The sequence below is a fragment of the Onychomys torridus genome, chromosome 12 (genome assembly GCF_903995425.1).
Source record: "Onychomys torridus chromosome 12, mOncTor1.1, whole genome shotgun sequence".
In the NCBI taxonomy this organism is placed as follows: domain Eukaryota; kingdom Metazoa; phylum Chordata; class Mammalia; order Rodentia; family Cricetidae; genus Onychomys; species Onychomys torridus.
Window position 1 is genome coordinate 12,979,183 of NC_050454.1, and position 25,421 is coordinate 13,004,603.

The following is a 25,421-nucleotide window of genomic DNA, read 5'->3' on the forward strand; positions in this document are numbered from 1 at the left end:
AGCTTGGGCTGTCCTGGAACTCACCATACAGATCATGGTGGCCTTGAACTCTTGAGATCTTCGGGCCTCTGCCTCCCTAGTGCTGGGATTAAAGGCATGTGCCATAAAGTCCAGCTTTTTGCCATTGTTTTATAGTTTGAGAAGCAATGGATTGGATTATTTCTGAGCTTTTCTTTCTGTATTGATTCTATGATTAAGGAACTGCAGGGAAGTAAGTACAAAGATGAGTTAGGAACTGGGACCTGTGCTGGACACAGGCTCCAACAGATGGCTTAGCTGAAGAAGGCTTTTTGGACGTAACTGAGGTGACTAGTTATGATTGAGGACTAAAACTAAGGGTCTGTGTTGGGAGAGACTAAAGCTATATGGAAGTAGGGATGGTGATAGTTACAGAGTCAATGAGGATCTAGGAGTTTGTGGTATGAGAAACTCCTAGGAATAGGTATTGAGGAAGGAGAAACTTTGAGGTAGGAGCCAAGCTTGGGAACTGAAAACACAGGAAACAGTCCAAGAATAAAATAGAGGTAGGGAGATACATGACCCTCACATTCTATTCAGTCCTGAAGTTCTACAAGTAAATAGACTTGCTAATAAAAAGGTATTGGGCCAGGTGTGGTGGCAAATGCCTTAATTCCAGTACTTGGGAGGTACAGGCAGGAGGACCTCTGTGAGTTCAAAGCCAGCCTGAACTACATATCAAGGACCAGGACTACAATAGAGAGACTTTGTCTCAAAACAACAAAAATATTGGGACTGGGCATGGTGGCACACACCTGTAATTCCAGCACCTGTGGGATACAAAGCAGTAAGACTCGGTTTTAAAGAAAAATTAAAAATGGGATCTGGGCTGGGGGCCAGGGAGATGGCTTAGCCATTAAAGGTGCTTTACCCCATGCAAGCCTGCCTTCCTGAATTTAACTTCAGGAACCCACATAAAGATCGAAAGAGAGAACCAGCTGTACTTCTGAACATGCGCCATGGCATGCATGCACCTCCACCTTGGAACATGCATCATGGCATGCATGCACCTCCATCTCTGAACATGCACCATGGCATGCATGCACTTCCACCTCTGAACATACACCATAGTATGCATGAACAAGCACATACATAGGTAACCATAATAATAAGAGTGATATTATGTCCTCTACAATGCTAAATAATATGGTAATAGATGGCAGCCATCATGGGGAGCAAAGGACAGAATGATCCTGGGAGTGTCAACAGCCATGATGGTATGGAAAAGCTTTGGTGTATTCATTTCTCTAACTTGATGGTTATTGTACTGTAGGCTAAGCCTCATACCTGGAAATATCACATGATAATTAAAGTTTTAGTTTCTGGTTTTATTTTCCACTCATTCTCTTTCATGAGGGCCATTAGTAAGTAATGCAGTTGAAATTAATTGAAATGAGTGTAGTGTCCTCTAATCTATTTTGAGATAGGATCTCTTTGTAGTCCTGACAGGCCTGGATCTCACTATATAGCACAGGTTGGCATTAAATTCTTGGCCGTCAGAAGTATGGTGGCCCATGTCTTTAATTTCAACACTTGGTAGGCAGAGGTAGTCAGACCTCTGTGAGTTCAAGACCAGCTGGTCTAGATTATTAAGTTCCAGGCCAGCCAGGGCTACAAAGTGAGACCCTAAAATAAACAAATATCTAGCCAGGTGTGCACTTGAGTGGCAGAGACAGAAGGATCTCTGAGTTTGAGGCTAGCCTGGTCTACATAGTGAGCTCCAGAACTTCTGGGAGAGGGAGAGAAAGAGAGAGAGAGAGAGAGAGAGAGAGAGAGAGAGAGAGAGAGAGAGAATATCTCAAAACAAAACCAGACAAAACAACAATCTAATAGGGACCTGGAAGCCAGTTGTGATTGTGTATAATCTCATCACTTGGGAAGTTGAGGCAGAAGGATGGTGGATCCCAGATTAGCCTGCACTACATTGTAACTTAACCACACACTGTATTAATCTGTTTACCTACCTAATAGCCATCCTTACTCACTGTACACTTTGCAATAGGGAAAGAGAGTCAGAAAGGTTCTTATGTGGGTATCACTTGGGGTTCAGGGGTATATTCTGTGCTTGACTGGTTACACCATTTTATGGACTAATGCATATATATATTTGACTTACATTTTACATAACTAGAAGGGCCTAGAATTTTCTAGAAGAGAATATGCTTCAACATAATTGATTACAGAAGCGGAGATGCTTGGGCTTTGGGATGATGATATCACTCTAAGGAATTGTCTCTATATTTGTTGTTTTGGTTTGGTTTTTCAAGACAGGATTTGTAGGCAGACTTCTTCCCCACTCACCAGTTCACAAATGACCAGCACGGAGACTTAATATTAATTATAGATGCTCAGTCATAGCTCAGGCTTATTACTGACTAGCTCTTACAACTTAAATTAACCCATTTATATTAATCTACATCCTGCCATGTGACATTACCTCTCTTTCATCTTGCACCTCCTGTTTCCTCTCTGTAGCTGGAAGGTTTCTCCAGTCTCATCTGGCCCCAAGGTCCCACAGCTGCTTATAAAATAATCATTCAGAGGCTTAATATTAATTACCAATTTCATGGCCTATGGCAGGCTTCTTGCTAGCTAGCTCATATGATTTGACCCATTTCTATTAATTTGTAAGTTGCCACATTGCTGTGGCTTCCCGGTGCTTTCATATCTTGCTTTTCCTGGTAGCGACTGGCATCTCCTCCACCTCTGCCTTTCTCCTTCCTGTCTCTCTCCTGGATTTCCTGCCTGGCTATAACCTGATTTACCATAGGCCAGAGCAGCTTCTTTATTAACACATATTCACAGCGTACAGAAAGACATCCCACACACCTCTCCTTGTCTTGCTGGTGACTTCTGTGACCCCATTCTCCTTCCCAGCATGCTCTCTGCCCCCAAAATCCTGCCTAGCTAGCGGCCGGTCAGCTTTTTATTAACAATGAGAGCAACACATTTTTACAGTGTACAACAAGGGTTTCTCTGTATAGTCCTGACTCTTCAAACTGGATCTGTAGATCAGGGTGACCTTGAACCCATAGAGATCCACCTGCCTTTGGCTCCCAAGTGCTGGGATTAGAGGTGTGGGCCACCATAGCCTGGCTTTTCACCTGTTTTAATTTGCTTTTTAAAACTTAGGCTGATTTGAAATTTTCCTTCAAAACAAACCAGCAAAATAGATAGGTATGATGGTGCAGGACTGTACTCTCAACATCTGGGAAGTAGAGGCAGGAGGATCAGAAGTTCAAGGTCAGCCTCGGATGCATAGAGAGTTTGAGGCCAGCCTTAGTTGAAAACTGGTATGGTGACTTGATTAAGAGAGCATGAGCTTTGTTTCCCCCTCAGCTCATAATTTCTCCTAGTATACACACGGAGGGTTTTATTTTTCTTGGGGACCTACTCTTTTTGTTTGTTTTGTTTTGTTTCTTTGAGACAGGGTTTCTCTGTGTAGCTCTGGCTGTCCTGGAACTAGCTCTGTAGACCAGGCTGGCCTTGAACTCAGAGATCCACCTACCTCTGCCTCTTGAGGGCTGGGATTAAAGGTGTGCGCCACCACTGTTCGATATGGGGGCCTCCTCTTAAGGAGAATGGTCTCATTAAGTGGAGTGTTGGATTCTGAAGTTAACACCGACTCACTGATTATGGGAAGGATTACTTCTTATACTTATTTTAGATTTAGAGTTCCTAAATAATTGAATTATCTGTACTGTATGTTTTGAAAAACAATTTGTAGGTAGGTGTATGTAGCAGGGTCTCTCTCTTCTCTCTCTGATTAACTCTGTTGTAACCACAAGTTGAAAATTATATTAGTATGGGGCTTTCTGTGTTTGAATAGGATGACTGCCAGTGAACTAGGGGAAACCCTCAGATCTACAAGACTGTTACATCACATTCACAGTTGTTTACAAACTGCTTTTAACATGAGGGCTGCTAAAAATAGTGACATGGTTTTTGCCCTGCACTTGAGAACCTGAATGTATGATTCTGAAGAAAGGGGTGGACTGGGTTGGGTTTTGAGATCTACCTTAGATGTGACTATGTTTGCTTCCTTTTTGGTCTCAGAACAGGGATCTTTTTGTGTGGTATGATGAAGCTTCATGAAGTCCATTTTCACATTAATTTTTACTTTTTTGAGGCAGGGTTTCCTATAGCCAAGGCTTGTCTTCAACTTCCTTTGTAACTGAGGATGACCTTGAACGCCTGATCCTCCTGTCTCTACCTCCCAAATGCTGATACCACAGATGTAAACCATAATACCAAGCTTAGAGTAATTTTCTTTTTGTGTGTTTTTGAGGCTAAGTCTCAGTGTGTAGCCCTGGGAACTCACTACAGACCAGGCTGACCTTAAGCTCATGGAAATCCACCTGCCCCTACCTCCAAAATGCTGGCATTAAAAGCCTGCACCATACCAGCAGAATAATTTTCTTATACAAAATTAAAATACATAGAATTATAAAAAAAATTGTTATACTTCAGTGCATTTAATAAAATATTTTAAACTGTGTACTACAGCAGTTTACATGATTTTTTTTTTTAAAAAAAGGATTTATTTTTAAAAAAAATTTCATTGTGTATATTGGTACCTTTCCTGCGTATGTGTTTGGGTACGAGATGTGTGTTTGATGTCTTAGAAGGCCAGAGAAGAGCATTGGATCTCCTGGAATGAGAATTGCAGACAGTTGTGAGCTGCCATGGAGGTACTAGGAATTGAACCCAAGTCCTCTGGAAGAACAGCCAGTGCTCTTACCTGCTGAGCCATCTTTCAAACTCCTACTTTAAAAAAAGAATTAGATTTATATGTATATTTGGGGGGCGGTTTGTGCACATGAGTGCAGTGCCCATTGAAGCCAAAAGAGGGTGTCAGATTGCCTGAAGCTGGATTTCCAAGTGTGAGCTGCCAGACTTGAATGCTGGAAACTAAGTTTGGGTCCTCTGTAAGAGGGGTACGCTCTCTTAAAAGAATGTTTATCTATAGTTCTTACTGCTATAATAATTTAAAAATAGTTATGGGTTTAAATAGTATTTCAAGTTGCTTGTAGTAATTATAACATGTTACAGAAATGTGCATGATGTCTGTTGGTGGCAGTCTGTTTTTCTGCTACGTGTTGTGGCTCATGTTCCTAACACTGAAGGATATGGTGAATCTGTTAGAAGTGAAAGCAAATGTGTAAAATGTTGTGTCCAAATTCTGAATGCTATCATATACTCGCCTTAGAGGAGTTCTACATCTCACTTCAGGATGAGCGTAAGTTAAACAGCGCTTACTCTTCAGTCTTCATGGGCTTTTTTCGTGTGTTGGGTGGGGAGATAGCGCTTTACTTGGCAGCCCAGACTGGTCTGGAACTCACAGAAATTCTCCTATCTCAGCCTCCCAAGTGTTGAAGTTACAAATGTGAGCCACTCACCATACATGGCTTGATTCTTTTGAAGAATAGTGCAAAGTGAAATTGTTTATTTGGACCTGGGTTGTGTGGTAATAATGTGCTTGCCTAGCATGCTTAAAGTCCTCAATTTTGATCTCTAGCACTGTCACCCCCAAAAGTTCAAATGTAAGAGCTAGTATTAGTGGGGGCTACAGAGATGGCTCAGTGTTTAAGAACACTGACTGCTCTTTCAGCAGAGCTAGGATTGATGGAGTCACACAACCGTCTATAAGTCCAGTTCCAGGGACATAATGAGTCCTCGCTTCTGCAGCACCAGACACACACGCACACACACACACACACACACACACACACACACACACACACGGTGCACAGACATGTAATGCAGACAAAGAACAGAAAGAAAGAGGAAAGCACTAATGTTAGTGTCCACTGTGAGTGTCAGGTGAGTCTTTCTCATGTTTTGCTCCAGTGTCTAACTTAGGCTTTACACAGCCTGTACCCACTAGGTGTTGAACAAGGGTGTCTTTGAATAAATTAGAGGGAGGAGAGCAAATTCAAAGCCAGTGTCTTAGACAGGGCAATTTTCAGACCTCAAATATTGAAGTATGTAGCACTGAACTCCAGCTTGAAACTAATGTGGGTATGCAAGTTATGTTATGAAATTCACCTTTAAGTTTAGAAGATCAGATGTTCTTTTAATTTGTTTAGTTTTTCAAGACAGGGTTTTTCTGTAACAGTCCTGGCTGTCCTGGAACTCGCTCTGTAGACCAGAATGGTCTTGAACTCACAGAGATCCACCTGTTTCTGCCTCCCAAGTGCTGGACTTAGACATGTGCCACCACCAGTACATTCCTTTTTGTGTTTTTTTTTTTTTTTTGAGACAGGATTTCTCTGTGTAGTTTTGCGCCTATCCTGGAGCTTGCTCTGTAGACCAGGCTGGCCTCAAACTCACAGAGATCTGCCTGACTCTGCCTCTTGAGAGCTGGGATTGAAGGCATGTGCCACCACCGCCCAGCCTCACCAGTACATTCTTTTAAAAAATGTTACTTATTTATTAGTGTATGTGTGTGTATACCTATGTCACAATAGAGGGGTGGAGGTCAGAGAACAACTCTGTGGAGTTAGATTTCTTCTTCGACCTTTAGTGGTAGAACCACTACCCTGTCTCAAAACAAAACAAAACAAAACAAAAACCAGTTCTGTCTTCATCTATAAATCTGAGCCGTCAAACTTGTATAATGTGTCAGTAAGCGGTTTTGGATTTGCAGGTCATGCAGTTTCTCTTGTAAATATTCAACTCTGTGTTGTAGTGCGGAGCAGCCATGAACAATAATCCGTGGATGAGCTTGGCTGTGCTGCATTATAACTCACAAGAGCAGGCAGCGGGACATCTTGGGCTAGCCCTATCTTCCCTTAAACCTCGAAAGGCTTTGCAGAAGCAGTACCACTGCTGACAGAGCTGAGTGCAGAGAGGTGACATGGTTAACGGATGCCCCGAGCAGTAGATTCACTCCTTGCAGTGCACAGAGCTTGGACATCAGCATGGTAGACACAGGTGAAGGTCCCACTTACAGAATAAGCTCATTCACACTGATGGCAGAGGTCTGAACACTGCAAAGGAAAAGTTCACCTTTTTTGCAGATAATTGCCTATGACAATCAGTCAAACTTGAATTTGTTGAAATTTGGAAAGGTCTATGTCGCTTCAATGTCGTACTATTTAGGTTGTCACATACTTTTGGAACCACTTTCTTTTTTGTCCTGAGGTGCTTGCTAAATGTAATAGTAATAAGTGTAACAGAGGGGTTGGGGATTTAGCTCAGTGGTAGAGCGTTTGCCTAGCAAGCGCAAGGCCCTGGGTTTGAGCCTCAGCTCCACAAAAAATAAGTAAATAAATAAAAATAAGTGTAATAGAAGGGTCTGGGTGCGAGTCCCTAAAACACAATGTTTAAAAAAACTAAAAATACAGGTTTTTATTTATTTTATATTTATTTTTATTTATATTATATTTATATTTATTTATTTATTCATTCATTCATTTATTTACTTACTTATTTATTCCGAGACTGAGTTTCTCTGTGTAGTTTTGCGCCTTTCCTAGAACTCACTCTGCTGGCCTCAAACTCACAGAGATCCGCCTGCTTCTGCCTCCCGAGTGCTGGGATTAAAGGCGTGTGCCACCACCGCTCTCTACGGTTTTTAAATTAAAAAACTTTTGGATGGTTCCATCCTTAGTATCTCCTCCCTGCTGCCCGCCCCCCACCACACACACACACACACACACACACACACACACACACACACACACTTCCACATCTCTGGCTGAGTCCATGTGTCCAAGCAGGCTTGTGTTGGAACACTGAAGAACAAGGCAGTCAGTGTGTGCTGGGAGGTGAGTCAGCAGAAAGAAACGCTGCTGGGTCTTGTGAGTCTGAGTAGAGATAGCAGATGCTGCATTGTGTGTCTGGAGAGCTCTTGGGAGACATTGATGCAGGCTGGCCATGCTGGGGAGGATGTGACACTGTCCACAGTTAGAAGGTGTGCTGGAAATGAGAATTTGTGATTAAGAAGGTGATAGACTGAGTAGGCAGAGGTGTTAAAGGTGAGGCCTTATAGAGGCTCTGGTCCTCTGTTGGGCCCTTTAGCTTTTTTATTAACAGCTGTTGGAAGAACTTTTCTGAAGGGTAAAGCATTAAGAGGGAAAGAGATGTTTGCCCACCTTCACAGAGCTAATGAGAGAGTTCTGTGTGCTGCTCACTCTTACTTCAACTTACAACATATATATATATATAAGTTATCTGAACAGGTTAGAACAGAGAGCAGCATGAACCGTCTCAGAATTTTGATAAAAAATGAGCTTTAAAAGGAGTATGTCTATTATAATCTTTTAGATATAAAGGTTAGTTGGTAACTGTATCACCACAGATGTTGGCTTGTGAACTGGGCAGAAGGTGCTTCTTCATGCACAGCTGATCTTTCTCTGTATTACAGTACTATTGCTAGTGAGAATCTATTCTGGAGCCTTGTATTACCAAAATACAGCAGCTCCTGAGGCGCCCAGTTCCTTTGTAGATCATTCCTAAAAGAGTTTATTATATTCAGTTAGAACCTGTGTCTCTCGTCTTCTAGTAAGTAATCACTTTTGTTGCCTGGACTTTCACAGAATAAGTCTGTTTTAGTTTTGTAAGACATGGTTTCTCTGTGTAGCCCTGGCTGTCCTGGAACTCAGGCTATAGACCAGGCTGGCCTCGAATTCACAGAGATCTATCTGCCTGCCTCTGCCTCCTGAGTGCTAGAATTAAAGGTATGAACCACCACTTCCCCTCCCAAAATAATTCATCATTTCTTTTTTTTTTTTAATTATTTTTAGATTTATTGATTTTATTCTTATGTGTATCAGTATTTGCCCACTACTAGTGTTTTCTGATGCCATCTGATTGTATTTTATTTTTTCCATTTGTTTGTTTGTTTATTATGAGACAAGATCTCTCTATGTAGCCCTGGCTATCCGAGAACTTACTGTGTACACTAGCTCACCTTGAATTTTTGAGGTCCAGCTGCCTCTGCCTCCTAAATGCTGTGATTAAAGGTGTACATAGGTCAAAGGGCTGTGAACACGAAGAGTTTTAATAGTTGTAAAGTGCTCTTGGCATGTTATGTGAGTGCTTATTATTAGTAAGGTGGTTTTTCATAACAACATCAACTTGCAAGAGTTCTGGCTAGAGCAGTGATTTTTAAATGGGATATACCGCTATCCCTAGACCACCTCAGGGCTCTCTCTACTAGTAAAACCACACCAATCATCAGGTCCTGGAGAGGTGTCTCCATGATTAAAACACTTTCTATGCCATCAGTAACTCCAGCTCTGAGGATTCCAACAGCCCCCTCTAGCTCCCATATGACCTCTCTCTCTCTCTCTCTCTCTCTCTCTCTCTCTCTCTCTCTCTCGCACACGCGCACACGCACACACACGCACACACACGCACACAAATAAATATTAACAAGAAAAAGGGGCCATCACCAGATGGAGGCCTTTGAACCTCCAAACTGTGAACTAAAAAGCTATCTCCTCAGCTCCTTGTAGAAGGGATTTTAAAAACAACAAAGAATCCAGGCTGAGAAACAGGTATTATTGGTTATTTTTACCCAGATTTACAGTGGTGCTAAGGAGCAAAGGTAGCAAAGGTAGAAGATGTGGAAGATCTGCAGCCAGAGGAGCAAAGAGAGGTCACACACAGAAGGAAGCTGTGTGCCAAGAGTAATTCCGGCTCAGCACTGGGACAGTTGGAAAAGGCTTGTAGTGTAGCTCAGAAATCAGATTCTTCTCCCATCACGGGCACAGAGGATTTGCAGAACAAAATGATTTCAGCAAGTGCCTTGGGGAGGAGGTACCTCAGGGTCATTTCCCTGTGTCAAACTGGCCAGCACATCGTGGCTGCAGCGTGAGTCACATGGGTCTAGCTAGGCACAGCTTGTACTTTGGTGTCTATGTGCTGACTATGCAGAATGCAAGAGTTAAGGGGTCATGGCGGCTTCTACCCAGATGTCATAGGAAAGCTTAGAAGGCAAGGCAGAAGTCTCTCACAGAGTAGGAACTTCACAGAGAGCCCATTTCTGTGTAGCCAGGCATGTTGAGTATCAGTTGAGGCCCCAGAAAGAAAGGAACAGCTATCAGCAGTGTGAAGTACATGCCAGGCAAGGCTTTGGGCAGCCTAGAAAACCAGCCCCCAGCAAACGTGTGAACGATGCCAGGCTTGGGTTTCTTCGGTTAGTGTCTTCCTTGCTGGGTTTCAGGCTGGCTTTGGACTGGTTGTTCTTTCTACTTATCTCTAGCCTTCTTTGGATAGGAATATCTGTTCTAGCCCTGACCCACCAATTTATCGTGGAGGTATGTAACTTGCTTATTGTTTCACCAGGAATCACAAATAGAAGTGGTTGTTGCCTTGAGTTTCAGATGAGACTTTGGACTTTTGAATGACGTTGGCTGTGGAGTGCAATAAATGCATTTTTGCACTGTGAGATGATAAGGATATGGAGTGACAGGACTACAGTCATGAGCTGTAGCTGCCATGGTTGCTTCTAAGTAACCATAGCTAGTTTTTTTTTTTTTTTTTTTTTTTTTTGCATTATTTCCCAGAAAACCATAAATGGATAAAATCACTACATGTAGGGATTTACCATAGGACCCTCGATCCAGGGATGCTCTTGACTTTTAGTATTATCTTCCAATAAAGCAGGTACATTCCAGTCATGATAGTCATTTTTGTCCTGACCCATAAATAAACACCCCTCTTTGACCCAAATTGCAGGATCTAGCTGGTTTTGATCCTGCTTATGACCACACTTTTGTCACTAAGTCTTCCAATAAGTTGAATTCTGTATAGCTTAGGTCTGTTTGGTCCCTATTGTGTGGTGTGATGGTGGGACCTTTAAGAGAGAGCTTAATGGAAGATTTCTGAAGGCTCTGCCCCTCAGGTATTAAGGTAGGTCTGTGGGACCCACAGTCTGTCTGTCTGTCTATCTATCATCCATCCACCCTTCTATCATTTTTTTTTTTTTTTGGAGACAAAATCTCTCCATATAGTCCTAGCTGCCCTGGAACTCAAACCCAGGAGATTGCCTATCGTCTGCCTTAGCCTCCCAAGTGCTGGGATTAAAGGAATGCACCACACCTAGCCTTAGTTTTAGTTTTTAAATTGCATTTTAATTTTTAAATTTATTTATTTATTTATTTGGTTTTTCGAGATAGGGTTTCTCTGTAGCTTTGGAGCCTGTCCTGGACTAGCTCTGTAGACCAGGCTGGCCTCGAACTCACAGAGATCTGCCTGCCTCTGCCTCCCGAGTGCTGGGGTTACAGGCGTGTGCCATCACTGCCCGGCTTAAATTTATTTTTATCATTTTAATTATGTGTGTGTGTGTGTGTGTGTGTGTGTGTGTGTGTGTGTGTTCATGTGAGTGTAGTGTGAAAGAGGCCAGAAGCACAGGATCGATCCCTCTGGAGCTGGAGTTCCCGATAGTTGTTACTGCCTGATGTGGGTCCTGGGCCCTGAACTGGGGTCCTCTGGAAGAGCAGTCTATCTTAATTACTGAGCCACCTCCCTCCCTTGTGCAGTTTAATGTGTATCAATTATGCCTCAATAGAGTTGTAAAAATATAGCATGCATTGTATGGCAATGCTATGTACATATGTTATATAGCACATGAACATGCATTATGAGGCACATGTTAGGATTCAACAAGTGGAGATTGAGAAGGAACTCCAGGGGTGATATCATATGAGGGCTGATCTGTTCAGGAAACTAGAGAATTTTTAAAATAAAACCCTTTATTTTGAAAAGGAAATATTACACAAATCCTAATCGGTTTTAGAAGCCCAGTGTGGTCTTGAATTCATAGAAATCCAGACAGATCTCTGCCTCTGCCTCCTGAGTGCTAGGATTAATGGTGTGTGCCACCACTGCCTGCCCTCTGTGGCTAACTCTGTGGCTGGCTCTGTCCTCTGATCTTCAGGCAAGCTTTATTTCTTAGATTATAAGCAATATATCACTACAAGGAAAGCCTATGGGGGAAAAATGCAGAAATACTGAGATGAACTTCCTTGTGCTAAATCTAGGGTCACACTTTGCTGTTTTTCTCACTTTGGAGATCCCATACAGGGCCTTGTGACTGTAGGCAAGTTCTTTACCACTGAGTTACGCTTCAGCTCTGCTTCCTTATGTATATTATATACATTTTCCTTGTTTCCCCTTTCTCTACTTGTGTTGGGGAAAGAAAAAAAAAAAACACAAAAAGGAAAGCCTGCCATGAAGTTCAGGAATATTAAGATAAACTCCCATATGCCTCACTGAGATTCATATATTGCAAATATTGAGCCATCGTCAAAATAGAATATTTTCTTTCTTCCCCTCCTCTTTTTCCTTGTACCTAGAGTGAGCTGTAGATATGACTGTTTCAGGATACCTGAGTGTGTCTCCTAAAAGTAAGTGGTACATGACGGCAGAACCACCTAGTTGTGGAAGATCAGTTCTCAGCCTCTCTCCGTTTGGAAGACTAGCCTCCTAGTGGGATGCCCTTCAGTGGGAGTTTGTGTGCTATGTCCTCCTGACACGCTTGTGTGATTGGTGTGTCCTCGGTGTGTCATAGGAGGTGTTGGGGAACGGCTGAGACAGGAAAACTCCACCTACAAGAGCCCTGCATGTGGGTGGCTTCCACGTATCGATCAAAGTCTCCTTACAATAGTGGCTGCCTGCATCCCCTTTGTGACATTTATTCATTTCTTGCTATTTACGGGAAGCACGTGCATATGTGGAGGTCAAAGGACAACTTGCAGGAGTCAGTTGTCTCCTTCCACTTAGGTCATCATCGGGCTTGGCAGCGGGTTCTTTTACTCTCTAAGACATCTTACCAGCCTGCATTTCATTTTAGTTGGCCAATAGGAATTATGTATAAATATGGATACACTGTGATTGTGTGTTTGTGGTGCTGGAAACTGAACCAAGTGCCTTTGCATGGTAGGCAAGTCTACCAGTAAGCTACATTTCTAGCCTTTCCTTTTATGAGACAAGGTCTTGCTATATAACTCAGACTGACGTGGAGCTTGCTGAATAGGCCGGGTCAGTCTTTGCCACGAGTATCGAGATTACAGGTCTGCATCACTGTGCCTGGCATACCGTGATGCTTTCTATGTGCTGGTTGGTTTTTGTCAACTTGACACAAAAAAATGTCACCGGGGAAGAGGGAAACCTCATTTGGGGAACAGAACAGATGCTTGTAGAAGGGCCCTGTGACGAGGATGTAGAAACTGGACCGACGACATTCTCACGCTCTCAGACTGTGCGTGTGTAGAAGAATAACTGCTAACTGGGAGCACTTAGTGTTGGTTGGAGGCACTTCACCTTCCTCCGTGTCCATTTGCGTCTGTACTGAAAGGCAGTTTCTGGGCGGTTCCTGTCACTCTAGACTGCTATCTCTCTGTGTCAGGCTGCTGCTTAGCCGTGACTCACAGGGCGTCACCTTCAGCCTGCTAAGAATCAGGCCACTTTTCCACCTGGGCTTGAGCTGGAGGGAAGTGAAGGTGTCAGAAGGGCACCTCGTTTGAGAGGGCTTACAGGAGGCAGCCAGCAAAGTGGAGTGGCCTCATTCTGTCCGCCCTTTGTTTTCTTTAATTCAGCAGATTTCCCTCTGGGCCACTCATCTCAGGCAGAAGTGACATTTGATCATAGAGCTTCCTCTATCCCCAGTTTCTGCATGATGCCTAACAGCTCATCATTAAATAGACATTAGTTGCTTCATGCAGATTATATTACCCAAGAAAAATGGGAATTTTGGGCTAGCTGGGTGGTTCATTGGGTAAAGGTGCTTGTTACCAGACCTGATAACCCGAGTCCTAGGACTCTGTGGTAGAAAAAGGGGCTAGTGCACACAAGCTGTCCTTTGACCTCCTCCCTCCTCCACATACATGTACACACACACACACACACACATAAATGTAGTAACAATTTTAGTGCAAATATTCCCACTGGGTCTGTGGAGGTAGCGTAAACCCACATCTAAGCAGGACATTGGTGTTCTGTCTCTCAGGATAGGGGGGTGCTAGATACTCCCTGCTAAACTAGACAGAAAAGTGGGTTTTCTTTTAGAGAAAGAGATTCTGTGTGTTTATTAGCTGGGAACTCTGAACCGGCTTGGGGTGGTGACCCTGAAAGAAGAAGCCATGGCATGCATGGTGACTCACAACTGTAACCCCAGTGCCAGAAGGCTGAGGCAAGAGCATTCTACCAGAGACAGCTGTTCAAGTTGCACCGGGTGTGCTTCTGTGACTGTCACACAGAGTGTGATCAGCTGGGGTGGTGACGCGTGCCTATAACTCCGCTTTGGGAAGGTAGGGGCAGCAGGGCATCACATGTGGGAGGCCACCCTGTCTGCATGTTGAGATCTGGGCTAGCCAGTGCTACGTAATGCTTTCCAATCCCCTCATACACATCAAAACTAAACCTAACCAAAAGTCTGCATGGATTGACCACTCCTAGTCTGCTAAAAATCCTTTACATTTCCTGGGATTTTGTATTTCAGGTTAGGAATGTGTAATTGGTAAAATCTAAGTTCATATTCCCAAATCCAAAGAAACCTGAAGTCTGATCCCCTGGTCACAAGCATTTAAGCTACTTCGATTTGGATGGGAGTCTTCCTCAGCCAGGTTACTCCAGTCTTCTGTGCACTGTCAAGATATGAACTGGGCAGTGTGTGGGCTGCAGTGCTAGCTGGGGAGTAAGTTTCCAGGCCAGGAGATGAACTGTGGCCATTGTTCCACAGTGGTGTTTGTACACCACCCCCTCCTTGACTCATCTGGTAAATGTATGCTCTGTAATTGCTGTTTTGCTGAGTGCATTTGTGTCTCTGAAATACTGGTTCAGACATTTCTCTACTCTTTTTTTTTTTAGCAGTTAAAAGAAGATGGATGCACAGTGTTCAGCTAAAGTCAATTCGAGGAAGAGGAGGAAAGATGCACCCGGCCCTAATGGAGCAACAGAGGAGGATGGCATTCCTTCAAAAGTGCGGAACTGCTCAGTCGTAAGTGAGGAGCTCTGACTGCAAACGCCCTGTCGTGGAGGGAGAAAGCGATGGAGCATTGCCATTGGTGTGGTGTTCTTAAATAACGGGAAGAGCAGAGAGCATGAATGACAAAGGGTGCCATGTTTTTTTGCATATCATGAATGACAGCTCAGTCGTAGAAGAAATGGGAATTGAAAAAATGGTTAGGAAAATTTGGAGGATGTACACATATTAAGCTAAAAATCAAATTTGTAGTAAAAAGTAGAGAAGTTTCGGTTCCTGTGTTCTGCTAATGATTTGACATGGGTGTCATCTCATGGTGTCTGTCCTGTGTCCTCCTGTCCTTCCTGTGTCATTTCTTCACTTCACTGCTGGGGAGACTCCCCCCATCCTTTGTGCACCTCCATCTCTGTGACATTGTTAACGTTCTTTCTAGACTACTGCCAAGCCTTAGGTGAATGACACCATTTCAATGTCCTATCTTGTCTCAACCAGTTCTTCTTAAAGCTTCCCCTAAAAACATGTCAAAAGACCTGGAGGTGATTGAAGTTACTACCGAACTACAATATTATTCTGAAATCATGTTTCAAATGTTTCTGTTTCATTACTTCTATTGACCATAGCCATTTATCAAATTACAGCCTTTGCTAATTACCTCTGGAGCTCTCTGGCCCAAAGGGAAAAGTATTTTTACTTTGAGACAAACGGATACTTCATCTGGTTTTTGTTTGTTTGTTTGTTTGTTTGTTTTGAGATAGGGTCTCCCACACTGACTTTAAACTCCTGAGTTCTAAGGTTACGGTTTGGATTACATCACAGCCAACTTCAGTACTTTCTCTTAAACAGTAAAATCAGCTCATCTCCACAACTAGGAGCCATGTGTTCTAGGCCTGGTACTGACACAGGGGGACAAATGACCCCTTTCCCATTGCTGCTGTCACAGTCACAAAGCAGTGTGTGTGTGTGTGTGGGGGGGGTTCTGTCTGGAGAGAAGACGTCTGCAGTGAGCACTAGAGAGCTACAGTAGTGTGGGCAGAGGTGGGGTACAGGGGAAAATCCAATCTCTTTTTTTTGTCTCCAGCTTCTACAGGCTGTTCACATTGCCTCTAGTTTTCAGCTTTCCTACCTTTTTACCATTTATAAAAATTTTTGTGATTGCATTTGCCGTATCCATATTACCCAGAATAGTTTTCCTGTCCTGGTAGCCTAAGTTTAGCCGTATCTGTAGCGCCCCTTTTGCCAAACAAGGTAACATTGTCACAGGTTCCATAGAATAAGACATGGACATTTTCTGGGAGTGTGATTCTATGTGTCATGGAAAACTCAGAAAATGGCTTAGTGATCAACAAAATAGGGCATCGTGCCAACTGTGTTTATTCCCAGAACACCAGGACTGGCAGGCAGGCAGACAGAGATCTCTGAGTTCAAGACCAGCTCCTATCTAGAGAGGAGGCCGGCAAACGCTACATAATTGGATCTTGTCTCAAGAACTAAAACAATACAGAACACTCAGGCATTGTTAATCTCTGAAAGTTTCCCAGAGGATTCAGGTGAAAGGGATGGTAGCCGCAGTTCAGCTGTGTCACTTAGAACAGGGACAACTTACAACCACAGAGCAAAGGTGTCCGTCAGTCTGTCTGGTGAAATGTCCTTGGAACCTGAGGAGTTTCAGGCCTTAAATTACTTTGCTTCGTCTATCCCTGTAAAATGGTTCATGTGGATTCAGTTACTTGCTGTGCCCATCTCCCGGGTATATGCCTGCTGTTTAGCCTTGGCTGATGGTCCAAACCCACTCACCGAACACTCTGGCTGACCTAGGGGAAGAGCAGCTGCTAAAGAAAGTTGTTTGTCGTCACCGCTATACACCTGGACTTTCAACTTCTGAACTCTAGCGAAAGCAAACATTTCCCTTCTCTTGTAACAGTATTGAACTATGGTTGATACATCCACCTCACAGCCCAGCAATTTAGTAGTTTTCTGTATACTCACAGATAGTTCTTTCCGTCATTTAATATACCAGTTTTAGAGTATACTTACCACTAATGTCTCTCTGGTGCTGCCTCATCTAGACATGATAGATAAATGAAGACATACTATGTGGCTGGCCTCTTTCACTATGTTTTCAAGATTAACCCAGGATGTGGTATATTAACTGATTCATTTCTCATTGCTAAATGATCCTCTGTCTTGTATCACATCATGTTTATTTTTGCACTTACCTGTTGATGGTTGGGTCGGGCAGATAGCATTCCATGACATAGTTCCAGTGTGCGAGCATGGCCGTAGACAGGAGTGATTAGGGCAAGGAGGATCTTTCCTGTGGAAGATAGAGACATAGAGCAAACTCTGCTCTCAGAAGAGCACTTTTCCCTACATGTAGAAAGGCCACCAAATATTAGGTGGCTAAGTTGGGGGATCAGGACGAAATGGCAGAAGAGGGGGAGAGTTACGGAGGAAGAATTAAGAGATACCATTGTCCAGTTTTCTCTGTCTATTTAGACAATTTGCTGATGTTTCTAAAGGCAAAAATCAAAAGGATCATGATGGCTGGGCATTTACCTCAGTGGTAGAGTGTCGACCTGTTAGATACCAGGCTAGGAATTTGATCTAACACACTCTCTCTCTCTCTCTCTCTCTCTCTCTCTCTCTCTCTCTTAAAAAAAATAAATGAATCCAATGGTGGATGCACACTGGAGGCAGAAGCAGGCAGATCTCTGAGTTGGAGGGCAGCCAGGGCTACACGGAGAAACCCCATGTCTTACAACCAAAAATAAATAAATAAATCACAAAATAATTTATAAAAATTAAAATTTAGCCTATCTAAATATGTGTCATTCATAAATATAGCTGTTACACACACACACACACACACACACACACACACACACACACACGTAAAGTACCTAAATTGAGGAAAAGCCATGGTTCTGCTTATGGCTGAGATTCCGCAGTCCCATTTCAGCCCTGTACTCTGAGAACACCTGGGTGCCAGTTGCTGTTGTTGAGGTTGCAAAGATGAGGATGTGGCCCAGTCATGGCAGACACCTATAATCTGAACAGCAAGGCTGAGCCAGGAGCGTTAAGAAACTGGGCTGTAGGTATAGTTCACGGCCAGCCTTTGTTTAAAAAACAAAGACCAACAATGATAACAACAACGAAGGCAAGAAAAAGAGGCAGCTGGTTCGGTCCTCAGCCCTGGCCAAAAAAAAAAAAGAGAGAGAGAGAGAGGAGATAGCAACCAGTCACCTATCGTGTGAAAAGTACCAGCTAGAAGACCGAAGGTGGGAAGCTGACATTAACTGAAGGGTGGGGAAGTAATTTTTGAGCCTTAACAGGTGCGTTTAACCCATGGCCCCCAAACCATGGGCAGCCAAGGATAGCTCTGAAGCAGCCCAGCACAAAAGTGTAAACGTACTGAAACAGGCTGGGAAGATGGGTCAGTGATTAAGGGCACTGGCTCAACTCCCACCATCCGTCCACATGGTGGCTCCCAACTGTCTGTAACTGCAGTTCCAGGGCATCTGATGCCTTCTTCTGGCCTCTGCCAACACCAGGCAGGTAAGCGGCACGCAGACATACGTGCAGGCAAAACACCCATACACACGAAATAAAAAATAAAAAGCCTTGAGGGGCTAGAGAAGATGGCTCAGCAGTTAAGAGCACTGGCTGCTCTTTCAGAGGACCCAGGTTCAAATCCCAGTACCACATGGCTGCTCACACCTGTCTGTAACTCCAGTTCCGGGGCTTCTGACACTCTCGTGCAAATACACATGCAGGTAAAACACCAATGAACACAAAATGAATAAATATATATGTAAAAAAAGCCTCATCAAAATATTGAATATTTGTTTAAATTTTGTTTTTTTAAAAGACATCTCCTTCCTTCCTTCCTCCCTCCCTCCCTCCTTTCCTACCTTCCTTCCTTCCTTCCTTCTCTCTCCCCTCCCCCTCCTCCTTTTTATGTCATTGCACAGCCCTTGAGCATGAACTTTGTAAGTGATGACTCGTCACTCATTTCACAGTGTCAAAGATAGAACATCCCTGCTAGGGGATAGACACTTTCTGCTCCATTGTTCTCTCTTTCTCTAGAGCCTTCCCCCGGCATTATGATAATAATTATGATTCTACCAGGGCCTGGTTTTATTATGTAGACTGTTTGGGCAAAAGAGAGCTGCTCTGTGGCTGTCAGAAACCTGTGCTAACGAATACTTAGGAAGGGGACAGGAAGAGCAGCGGTGGAAGCTGCTGACAATTTCCAGGTTCATCTTGATGTGGCAACAGTACAAATCTGGGCACAGTTCAGCGTGTGTGTGTGTGTGTGTGTGTGTGTGTGTGTGTGTGTGTGTGTATGTGTGTATATGTGTGTATGTGTGTATGTGTGTGTATATGTGTGTGTGTATATGTGTGTATGTATATGTGTGTATGTGTGTATATGTGTGTATGTGTGTATATGTGTGTATGTGTGTGTGTATATGTGTGTATGTATGTGTGTATGTGTGTATATGTGTGTATGTGTGTATGTGTGTGTATATGTGTGTGTGTATATGTGTGTGTATATGTGTGTATGTATATGTGTGTATATGTGTGTATGTATATGTGTGTGTCCCACTTGAAAGGTTCTTTCATGCACCCAGCTGTTCAGTTTCCTCTGCATTTATATAAGCCAGGCGGTGGTAGCGCACGCCTTTAATCCCAGCACTCAGGAGGCAGAGCCAGGTGGATCTCTCTGAGTTCGAGGCCAGCCTGGTCCCCAAAGCGAGTTCCAGGAAAGGCGCAAAGCTACACAGAGAAATCCTGTCTCGAAAAACCAAAAAAAAAAAAAAAAAAAAAAGACTAAATTGAACAAAGCTCCCAAGTGAAGCCATGTACAATGTACAGAGAGACAAGACGCATACACATTCTGGTCAGCTTTGCCTCTTAGTGTCTATGGTTCTCATAAGTCTCTGACCCTCCTCCTCTATAAATGGAGGTTCCTGCTGTATATTCCCCGCCTCTTAGGGAGCATTTGAACATAATTACAGCATGAAGTGTTACGCAGCCATGGTTTTACTCAGGAGCTGCCTACCCTCCTGTTCTCTAGTTGGATCGATATGAAGTGTGCTGAGTAACCTGGCAGTTTCCTCACAGTGTCCAAGGTCTGCTCTTCTACCATGCTGCTGTCATCCCAGACTCAGACAGATTGCTCAGCTTTATCCTGAACCCACGGAAGACATTGGTTCTTCCTGCCAAAGTTATTTCCACTCTTCACTTTGGAATACTTTTTTTTCCTTCTCAACATTATAAAGTTTAGTAACATCATTGAATAATAACTGTCTGTCCTTTAAAGCTGTGTTATTTCGAGTACTTCAGTGTACACACCACTGAATTTGACTTAATTTCCTATCGCGTTCTTGTCCAGGGCTTACGGCAGCCAGCGCCCTTTTCTGATGAAATTGAAGTTGACTTTAGCAAGCCCTACGTCAGGGTGACTATGGAAGAAGCCTGCAGAGGAACGCCTTGTAAGTAGCCACTTAACTATTCTGTTTGCCGCGGTCTTTTGGGTGCTGTTCTGCCTCAGTGCTCTGCCGCAGAGGATAACTTCACTTTATAAAACTACCTTTTTTCCTTGTTATGTGTTTGTTCCCTGGCTTGTTGGCATAGCTATCCTGAAACAGAAAACAAAACAAAACAAAAACCGAACCACAACAAACCCCCAACTCTTAGTCTGGTGGCTGCCAACGTCACTCATTGGTAGGGTGCCTGCCTAGCACATTCGAGTTGCTGAGTTCGATCCCACTGTGGCAGAAAAGAAAAGATGGGCGTTAGCTCTAGCTGGGTGTGGTCTCCTTCGTTTGTTTTTGTGGCGCAGGGAGATCAAGCCTAGAGCCTTGCTCATGGTAGGCACGTCTTCTATCTACTCCGCTGTATTTCTTGTCCTGTGGTTTTGTCTAATTTTACAAATACTCAAATAATTGATATGTCAAACTGTCATAGATTTTTCCTAGCCCCAGAATTTTCTCCATAATTCTTTCTCATAGTGTCAGTCAACTATAGAAGAAATCTCTCCCAATGGGAGAGATTAATTTTATCTTTAATGATATAATTGTATGCCTCTTAATATTGCTTTATTATTTTGAAAGCCCATTTTCTTTATAGGTTTAATTTATATCACTAGCAATTTTGGCCAAGAAATTTTTTTAGTGAGCAATCATGTGTGTGCATACTGATGTGGGCATGTGTGTGTGTGTGTGTGTGTGTGTGTGTGTGTGTGTGTGCATTCTATGTATATGTGTGCATTCTGTGTATATGTGTGCATGTGTACCACAGCACACGTGTGGAAGTCAGAGGACACTGGAGTGTGTTCTTTCCTTCTGCCTCTTCATGGGTTCTGGTGATCAAATTCCTGTCACCAGGCTTGTGTGACAAGTGTTTTTACTTGTTGAACTGTTTCATTGTCCCCAATTAGTAATGTGTTCTGGAGACTCCTCTGCTTTGGACAGTTGGTTTTGGGGATCACCATAAGTAGAAGTGCCCAGGTGTGTGTCAGCACACCTGTCACCTGGCTGGGAGGTGGAGGCAGGAAGGTCATTTCAGATCATCTTTGGCTACAAGAGAGAATATCTGAGGCCAGCTGGAAGTTGAGACCCTGTCTCAAAAACCATCGCCCTGGCCTTAGACGACTCACCTGTTAACTCCAGCTCCAAAGGCTTGACACACTTTCTGGCCTCTGTGGGCATGGCATGAACAAGATACACAGACATGTATGTATACAGGCAAAATACACCCTCCCACACAAAACAAGGCAATAAAAAATCAAAATAAACCACCCACCCATACAAACAAACGAAACACCTCATAACCATTTATCGTAAATACTGCTCTATAGGCTGCCATTCTTTTTTCTTGTCTATAAATTCCCCATTCTCTTTTCCCTGTTTTCTACTCCCTTTTCAGTTCTGATAAGTGTTGTGTCTACTCTGCAAATACAGGGCTGAACTTAGCCCTAGGCGAGTACAGAGAGTAGGAGGCCGTTACACATCTTCATGTGGACAGTGTGGTTATGAATCTTACTCCTCATCCTTTTTCCTGGTTAGCCTGGAACTCACAGGAACCCTCTGCCTCTGCCCCTCCACCCCAACCCCAGCACTGGGATACTCACAGGGACCCTCTGCCTCTGCCCCTCCACCCCTACCCCAGCACTGGGATAAAGGCACCACCTCTCCTGGATGTGATTGCTTCTGTTTTTTGTTTGTTTGGTTGTTTTAGACAGAATCTCTTCATGTAGCCCTGGCTGTCCTGGAACTCCCATGGTAGCCCAGGCTGGCCTTGAACTCACAGAGATCCATCTGCCTCTGCCTCCCGAGTGTGGGATTGAAGGTGTGCACTGTGATCACTTAACTGTTTATGTTTGTTTTCCTAGTAAAAGAGCCATAAAATAGGACTAAAAATGGTGCTGGACAATGAATGTCACGATGACTAGGGGACCCCAAGACCCCTTGGCTGTACTCTGGCTGTGTAAATTATTATTATTCCTAGATTCCTAAAACAACAATCTAGTTCTTGAGAATATTTTTTCTGCAAAAAAATATTTAGATATGGCTCATGTTGACCACAACCTTTCTGATTCAGGAAGTGAACTTAATTAATTTGTTTCTTTATTTGTTGGGACAGACTGTCACTATGTGGCCTCTTAAACTTTTAAAGTTACATTTATCTGCCTACTTTGTGTGTATGCCTATGGGGTGCATGCCACAGTATACACGCTGAGGTCAGGGACAACTTTCAGCAGCTGGTTTGCTCCTTCTACCGTAAGTCTTGGGGATTGAACTCAAGTAAGCAGGCAAGTACCTTTATCCACTGAGCCATCATCTCGCTAGCCTGGAGGTCAAATTTCAAAATGCCAACAGATGGTTCATGTTTCACATTCACACATGGTAGTAGAACCTGTTGTAGTCAACAACTTTTTATGCATTACATAATGACACACATTCAGAATTCATCCCTTCCTCCGATCTGTTCACAGTTACCCAATTTGTGGTACATTAAAACACTGAACATATATGTACTAGTGTGCAGAGAGTGTAGCACAGAGGAAGAACATGGGCTTAGCATGCCTGAGACCTTGAGGTCAGTGTTTAGAGCTAACAGGAAAAAAAATGTGTTATAGTTTTCCAGGTTTTGAATCTTATAATAAATAAACACTGATGGTCTCAATTATTTATTTATTTATTTATTTTTCTATCTATCTATCTATCTATTTATTTATTTATTGGTTTTTCAGGACAGGGTTTCTCTGTAGCTTTGGAGCCTGTCCTGGAACTCTCTCTGTAGACCAGGCTGGCCTTGAACTCACAGAAATCCACTTGCCTCTGCCTCCCGAGTGCTGGGATTACATGCGTGTGCCACCACCGCCTGGCTTGGTCTCAATTATTTAAAAATTTTAGGAAACAATAATTTTTTTTGGGACAGGTAATTTCTGTGTAGTTCTGTCTGTTCTGGAACTCATTCTGTAGAGGAGGCTGGCCTTGAACTTACAGAGATTCCCCCGTCTCCATCTGCGGAGTGCTGGGATTGAAGGCGTGTGCTAGCACCACCTAACTAGAGTATGATTTCTAAATTGTGCTTGAGATTATCTTCTTTATTGTGTGTAGGGGGCATTAAGAAAGCAGTCAGTCATTAGAAACTCATCAGCGAGGCCAGCCTACAGTGAGGGGCAGCCAGTGCTGCAAGTGGAGCCCAAACCCAGGTCTGCTGGCCTTGGCCCTGTCCACAGTCAGATGATCTTTATGGGCACTGGCGCTAAGCAATGGAGGCTTTGGATGAAATCACTGCACCTTATTTTTTATTAATTTATTTTTATTTTTATGTGTATGAGTGTCTTGCCTGCATGCATGTATGTCCACCATGTATATGCCTGGTGTCAGAGAAAGCCAGAAGAGGGCATGGGATCCCTGAGACCTGGAGTTACAGGTGGTTTTAAGTTGCCACATAGGTGCTAGGAACCAATCCTAGGTCTTCTGAGAGAGCAGCAAGTACTCTTAGCCTCGGAGGCCTCTCGCCTAGGTTTGGGGTGTAAGAAACAGTAGAAATTCTCCTGTGAAGCTGGCCAACTGGTTTGACTTCTTGCTCTTCTCTTGCATCTTCGTCTTGCTAACACTTGTCTTGTATTAGATACGGATATATTTGTGTCTGCAGGACAAGGAGTAAGACAAGAAAGCCTCTGGTGCCAGGTCGGGGTTCTAATCAAAAACTGACACAGAAGTGCTTCCTCCTGGTCCTCTCCCTGGGTTTTCACTGGGAAACTTAAGGGAGCTTAGCAGGGAGGCTGTGCGATCTAGAACAGAAGTCTGTAGTCAGAGGTGGTTAGGACAGAACAGGTCAGCTCACCTCCGGGCACCTCCTGGGAGACAGTGAAGCCAGCAGTGTGTTAACGCAGAGGAAGAAAGGAGGCATGGAGAAAAGGCAGGGGTGTCCATGACTGATGTTCGACAGGGAACTGAAGCCTGGTTTAGCTTTCTTAGAAGAATAATACAGCCGCCTTATTTATAACCCAGAGGGTGACAGGAGGTTGCTCTTAGTAATCTGAGGCGGTTACCGATCTGGGTGTGGATTATTTGGGTAAAGAATTTCTGATGTTTGCTTCTCCCAAGACCTGTGCAACAGTGGCCCCTTCTGGCCACTTGGTTAATATACCAGCCTGTGTTACCAAAGGCTGGATGTGAGGTCTCTGGACACTGAATTGTCATAGCTGGGAAGGGCGCTGCAGAGGTAATGGGACACATGTAGGGGTGGGCTGGTTGGGAAAAGGTTCAGTGATATTTTACTGTGCTGGCCAAGAGCTTCCTTCAGTAACAGCCTGCTTTTCCACTCCCAGACAGTATGATTCCTCGGCCAGACTGCCCTCACTTTGCCCTGCTGTACCGTAATGTGTCCGTGCATTTACAGTCCATCTAGCCTTTAGTTTAAGACAGGTTTCTCTGTGCAGTCCTGGCTGTCCTGGAACTCACACCCAGTGCTGGGGTTAAAGGCGTACCACCGCCCAGCTGATTGTACAACTCATGTTTTATTTTACTTTGTCCTATAGATGAATGAATTTAAGCTTAAAGAGGGAGGAAGCTGGTTGACCACTTGAGCTAACTCTTCTATTATAGGACAATATTAATATATATCCTATAGTATTAAATATATCATAGGACAAAGATGTAACTCAGTGATAAAGCAGGTACAGGAATTCCTGGGTTTAATTCTTAGCACCAAAAGAAAAATGCCCATTCTATTATTTTTCAGTATATTGATATGTTTCACTTTATTCCAAAATTTTGGACCAGCAAAATGGCTCAGTGGGAAAGGAGCTTGCTGCCAAGCCTGACAACCTGCGTTCGGTCCCCAGAGCCTACACAATGCCTCCTGCAGGGTGTCCTCTGTTCTCTACACCATGGCATTCTTGTATGGGATCGTTCTGTTTCTTTCTCAGACACACATACATACTACA

The 25,421-nt window shown here is 43.5% G+C and overlaps 1 protein-coding gene across 3 annotated transcripts in view; it reads left to right on the forward strand.

Annotated features, from left to right (window-relative positions):
• The window catches only part of Pcyt1a (phosphate cytidylyltransferase 1, choline, alpha), a 40,387-nt gene that overhangs the window by 1,683 nt on the left and 13,283 nt on the right, over nucleotides 1–25,421 (forward strand). For 2 of the 3 annotated variants that reach the window (XM_036203585.1, XM_036203587.1), the window contains exons 2-3: nucleotides 14,839–14,968; nucleotides 20,349–20,448. In XM_036203585.1, the coding sequence (XP_036059478.1) occupies nucleotides 14,852–14,968; nucleotides 20,349–20,448 (217 nt within the window). In that variant the 5' untranslated portion in view covers nucleotides 14,839–14,851. The remainder of the gene's footprint in view (nucleotides 1–14,838; nucleotides 14,969–20,348; nucleotides 20,449–25,421) is intronic. The other variant, XM_036203586.1, reaches the window with a different exon arrangement.